At 40.6% G+C, this 6,037-nt stretch overlaps 1 protein-coding gene across 1 annotated transcript; it reads right to left on the reverse strand.

The window, feature by feature from the left end:
• Nucleotides 1–34: 34 nt before the first annotated feature.
• gng3 (guanine nucleotide binding protein (G protein), gamma 3) lies at nucleotides 35–4,930 on the reverse strand. The gene is made up of 3 exons (XM_084941852.1): nucleotides 4,686–4,930; nucleotides 3,735–3,834; nucleotides 35–1,594 (listed from the first exon to the last, which is right to left on the reverse strand). Exons 2-3 carry the CDS (start codon nucleotides 3,831–3,833, stop codon nucleotides 1,466–1,468), a joined length of 228 nt encoding a protein of 75 aa, XP_084797978.1. The 5' UTR covers nucleotide 3,834; nucleotides 4,686–4,930; the 3' UTR covers nucleotides 35–1,465.
• Nucleotides 4,931–6,037: the final 1,107 nt, after the last annotated feature.

Genomic DNA, 6,037 nt, shown 5'->3' on the forward strand with positions numbered 1-6,037 from the left:
CATTTTATCAGAGAACACCCCAAGAGACAGAAAATGTTTGATGACAGGAGGCTTTATTTCAGTGCTTCGTTTCCATGGTTACCCTTTTTTCTGCCAAAGCTCCAGATTTGATATTTGCAATATGATGAAAATATGTCACTCTTTTTTTTTTTTTTTTCTTTTTGAATGCTCCAAAGCAGGGGGGAGGCGTTTCCAAAAGTTCCAGGTCACGGACAGGAGAAGAAGAGCAGTTTTTCGTTTCCTTTTATGAAAGTGGTGTTGAAACTTAACAGCTGACAGTACTTTAGATGGAGAAAGTGACACTGGTTGATCCATGACTTTTCTGGAAACCACTAAGAACCCCTGCTCTGGAGATCCTCTGATCATTTAAAATAACAATGATGCACACTTGTCCTTAAAAGTACATTAAGACTGCTTCATTTACTTGTTTTTATTTTCATGTCTTAAAGAATTAGAAAATTATTATTATGAGAGGCTCAGAATAACCGATTAGATGATCTTACTTTAGTGGCTTAGATTAGATGTTGAAAGTCCTTAACTCCTGGAATGTGTTTGGGTTTGTGTGTGTGTGTGTGTGTGTGTGCTATTTAACTACAAAATCTCAATTTGACAGTGATCCGATGCACAGAATTGTTGCTCAAGTTTCACAGTAGCACCTATGCATACACACACGTCCACATCCACACTACGGCAATAGTATAGAAATGAGCAAAAAAAGAAGAGGCTAAAATCTTAATACCCTCCCCCACCCCAAAACCCCCCCAAATCAATTGCATGTGTCCAGTTGTAAACAAGTAACTGCCAAGACGGGGCCAAACAGTGAATGACGAAGGTCAACAATAGATTAGATTAGAAAAAAAAATGCTGCTACTTGTGAGAGGAGCATACGTGTTATGACCTCTGCCTACGAGTAGACAAAGAATGAAAGTGTGTTTGATTACGCGGCATTAGTCTTCTCATTTATGGGGAATTTAAATGGGGAGAGCTGAGACATGTCCCCCATAATCCCTAGACCTAATGTAATTTAGGTTCCCAGTTTCAATATGAATCTGTTGCCTGTGACTGGTGGAGAAATAAGATACTTGGTGATCATGTTGTCCCTTCTGGCAGTTACTTGTAACCTATTTGAGCACGAGATGCATGTGTTTCCTTTCAGATGAACGCTCTTTGTTTTTTCCCCTTCCCTTGAGACTTTTAGCAACTTTGTGATTTTTCTAACTCTTTATTGATTAAATGTTAAATTATTCTTGTTTGCCCTCCTCTAACATTGAGACAGATGTTCGCAGTATAAGAATTTAGTTCAAGACATTTTGTAGTTGGTTATGTACTGTACATCGGCAGCTTTTATGCAACGTTACTATAGTACATTAATGTCTTATTCAGATTGGAAGTACATGTACACACTGTACATAGATGTACATACTGTACAGTTGTACTTTTTCATCACAACAATCCCTGATTTGTCTCAAAGCAAAGCGCAGAAGAACTTCTTCTCCCTGAAGGGGTTCTCTGAGGTGGGCACGGGGGTGATCAGGGGGTCGTCGCAGGCGTGTGCGTCACAGTACGCCATCAGGTCAGCTGCTGCCTTTGATACCTGGAGGTGGAGACGATGGGGTTTAGAGCATTTAATTACATTTTTCCCCTTTACACTTTCCCCTCATCCCGCCTCCGAGTGGTCACAGTAGGGAGCTGGCTGCCCCTCCCTGATCCTGGTGATTTGCAGGTAATTTCCCTGTAAAATCAGGAACTTAGTGACTTCCTCCCCACAGTCGCCAAATCCTTGCTTATAATACTGTGTGATTAATATTAAATGAATTTAAAGCACCTTGAGATGCCTCTTGTTGTTATAGGAGTCATCTCAAGATGCTTTACTAGCAACAGTTATTGATTTTTTGCATGCTGCTTTTAACCCGGGTGGTATAGTGGCATTGCAGACAGAAAATCCTCGATTTGAATCCACCAGCCAGGCTTCTGCGTGGAGTTTGCGTGATCTGTGTGTGTTAGACTGGTTATTCTAAAATGGCCATAGGAGTGGCTGGGAATGGTTGTCTGTGTTAGAGCTGCGACAGACTGGTGACCTGTGCGGGGTCCACTTCACCTTTTGCTCCATGGTAGCTGGGACAGGCTCCAGCCTCATCATGAGCCTGAAGTGGATAAACATAAGTAAACGGATGGGAGGATCGATGGATGTTTCAGACCCTCATCCTTGTTGTTTTGAGGTATGTCTGGGTTATCTTTGCTGTGATCGTTTATATATATGAGCAATATTTTGGCCTCTGCTCTTTCTCATTTGTATTTTCACAGGTACACTGTGGAACAGTCAGAACATGAAATCTTTGTAGGACCCTCACGAACCCCGCTACTGTACTGGCTCATAGTTTTAACAATGGCTGGTATTTCCCACTTGTCTCACTCATTTTTTTCTCCTTTTCTTTTCTAAGATCTGTTCTTTATCTTTTTCCCAGTTTTGTTTCCAAAATTGTTTAAAGAATCTGTTTATCAGTGTTCCTCATCCCATCCGGGTCCATCCATGTCACTGTGGAAATGTGTGTTGTTGTTTTTTTTGGATATCTCTTTATCCCCCATGCTCCAAGTAGCCTCAGCAGATGGCTGTGCATTTCTGAGACAGTTTCTGTCTCTTCCTGCTAAAACTGAGTTCCTTCTCTCCACTGTCACTAAGTTTTTACTCTTAGGGAATCATCTGATGTTTGGTTTCTCTCTCTAATTCTGTACTGTAGGTCCTTTGTCTGACGAGATAAAGCACCTTGAGACAACTTATAATATTTACCCCCATTTACCCAAAAAACCACACACACACACACACACACACACACACACACACACACACACACACACACACACACACACACACACACACAGTATCCAGAACCTAAAACTGAACTGGGTCAGAATTAGCTGGATAAAAATTTGAATGTGTCTGTATGGACATACTACTGTAGATTATGTAAAGAGGATAAAACATAGTAACACCACAAACACATCAACAACAATTAAAATTCAGTATGTTCTTACTTGACTCAAAATTGCTTTGATGGACCATGAAATGATGTTTGTATGTATGAATGGATAGTTTTCTTAATAAAATCTAAATATGAGCATGAAATGTGCAAACATAAAAGTAACTGAACGTTAACTGAATTATTATTTAGCTCTTGTGCTCCTTATGTGGATCTCTCTCTAACAACAATTTCAACCTTTGAAACATCTGGCTGTTCAATGTAAAGGTTTTGAAAGAGTGCTGGACCTCTGCGAAGACAAACATTCTGCTTCAGGTTCTAATTATTGGTGGTGGTGCCAGCAGATAAAGCTTATCTCTAAAACTTTGCTCTCATGGTAGCATGAGACAAGTTTGCCTCCTGCTCATTTTAACGCTCGTGGATTATTTCTTACAAAGAGGCAACGTGTCTCTGCAAGGTGGCTTTGATGCAATTAGGAACATCATGCAAGCCAAACACCATTTGGAAAGCCTCCAGTGGGAAGCCTTCATTTAAAGTATGTTTGAGAAGGTCATCACTGCCTACCCATCATCGCTTACAACAAAATCTTCAAACCAAACTTGCATTTAGTTTGTGCGGCACAATTATTAGCATCTGACTGACAGACCTGACTTATCACAACATATCAAAGAATTCCTTTCTTGATTTTTTTTAAAGCAGAAAACTTTCATTTGTGCTGTTTTGGACCAAACTTCACGATAAATACGTGCGCCTCACCTTTATCCTGCAGAAACTAGCCTCGATCTTCAGTTGCTCCACCAGCTTCCTGGCTTGGCCGACACTCATGGTGCTGTTCACTGGGGTGTCTCCTTTCATCCTAGCCACAAACACGGCGACGTATAGAAGAGACAGGAAAAGCATTCAGTAGATTTGTGCATTTGTTTGACTGAAATGAAAGAAAATAATTTATCTTACTGTTTTTGTGTTGCATGCATCCTTCACTTTGAATGGATTTTTAGAGCCATGAAAAATATTAAAAATGCAAATATGGTTGCAGTGAGCTATGGTGGCACTATTCATTTCCATTATACAGGTTTATTAAAAGGATTATTATTATTATTATTTTTTTAAATAACAGCTCCTTAATCAAATGGAATACACATGAGAACCAGTTTTTAGACAAATACATTATATAGAGCTCTTAAGTAGCATATGACAAAAAAACTGTGCTCAAAAATTGCATTATGTTATTTATGTATTTAGGCAAGCTGGGCTTTAACGCAAGCATGAAGCCAGATATTATAAATATCAGTCAATACTGTGTCACAGAATCGGCACAGCTGCCACATTATGTCATCTGATATCTGATATGGGATCAAATGCCCATATATTTTCAAAAATGCAAAGGCAACACACAAACTGGGCCAAATGGTAAGCATCATTCACTATAGCCCACAGATTCTCCCACTATGAACGGGAACAGGCACAGAAATATCAAATGTGGAATGAAATAACCACTGCAGGCATTCACGAAATGATGCCCACATATAACTAATGGGGAAAAAACGTGTCACAGATGGAAAAAGGACTGAAATTAAATGGACTGTCAGCAGGAAGGAAATGGGGAAAAAAGCATAGCATCAAAGGAGCGAATCTATTTGAACCATTCTGGACCTTTCCCCATTGTCTTTTTCCTTCTCCCTCCATCCACCCCCCTTTTCTCCTTACCCGTATTATATTCCTCTTCAGGTGCAGTCTTCCCCCCTCTTCTCTCTCTTTTTTCCCCTGTCTTTTTCTGCCTCTCTGGTGTCCCTCTGTCAGCTTATGGTTGGTGGTATGAGTGTAGCCGGACCCCACCCCTCACAGACAACAGCCTGGATGGTACCCTGCTCTGTACAGTCCAATGCACTGCAATTCTGCCACAACGAGGGCTAGATTTGCGGTGGATGGATAGGATAACCCCCTCGGCAGTGAGTGGTACCTGCCAGACAGAGGGAGGGGGGAGCATTGGTAAAGGTTTTCTAATGTGGGTGGATTGTACCACGTTTGTGATGAGGAAATTGGGGCCAACTGGAATCTCTCAGGTTTCAATCTCTGACATGGAGCAGGGCTGTCTGTGTGGTCTGGGATTAGTTTTCAGTGCTAAAATGCTATACACAGCTTGGGACGTGAGCTCCATTGGCGTGAATCATGATGCGTCTCTGTGCCATTTGTGATGCCCACCCTCTCCTCTGTTGCTATGGGGACTGCTGCAGTCTGGCTCAATGGTTTACATCACATTTTAAATTGGGGAGATGTCGGCTAGCATTTAAATAATTCTGTGCTACAGATAATTCAGATGAGTGGCTCAATTTGTACATATTATAATGTTAAAGAGAAAGAAAATGGCAGAGGGGACGTAGTTTTTGTCAGAAACCAGATTTTTACGACGCCGTTAGACCAAAGACGCTGTGAAGTTAAGAGCTCCGTTAGCTCACCGCCAACAACAGCTATGGCTGTCGCTATGTACAAGAAGAAGAAAAAACACCACTCTGTGTGTTTAACTCTACAGTGAAGACTGGACTATAAAGTAATAGAATACTGACCAATGCGCAAAGTTAATTATATTAAGAGAAACTCGAGTAGACAGCCTGAAAACCTACAACACGGAGTTGAAGTTTGAAAAAGCAGTCCGACGCCATCTTTGCTATGCTAGTGTTTTCTTGGCTTTAATGGCGCTGTGCTGCTGCCCTTCTCATCTCTTTTTCGACTGTGGTATCTTTTCATTTGTATGGTCTCTGGTTACTGAGGGGCGTATCGCGTTCCAGCCAGTTTGTCCGTTTTGCTTGCCATAAGTTGGAATGTTGGTATGAAATAATAATAATAATAATAATAATAATAATAATAATAATACAGTAGAACAGAATTTTAACTTTGTGTTTGGTGTAAAGTTGCCCAAATCAAAGTGAAATTCATTAAAAATAATTTGTTCTTTTTAAAAATGAGAAGGAAAAAGACATCTGTGCATATCAGTGAACATTATTTGTGCCATGGCAAGGTGTGAGTGGTTCCCGCATAACCTATAATCACCAGCAATAAAT

This window comes from Perissodus microlepis, chromosome 10, assembly GCF_051167445.1.
Source record: "Perissodus microlepis isolate ML-2025 ecotype Zambia chromosome 10, ASM5116744v1, whole genome shotgun sequence".
NCBI lineage: Eukaryota > Metazoa > Chordata > Actinopteri > Cichliformes > Cichlidae > Perissodus > Perissodus microlepis.

Excerpts from the sequence above, each read along its gene's own strand:
- gng3 (XM_084941852.1), bottom strand. The coding sequence starts at position 3,833 with ATGAAAGGAGACACCCCAGTGAACAGCACCATGAGTGTCGGCCAAGCC. Across the intron at positions 1,595-3,734 it reads CTAGTTTCTGCAGGATAAAG|GTATCAAAGGCAGCAGCTGA; the intron begins GTGAGGCGCACG and ends CTCCACCTCCAG.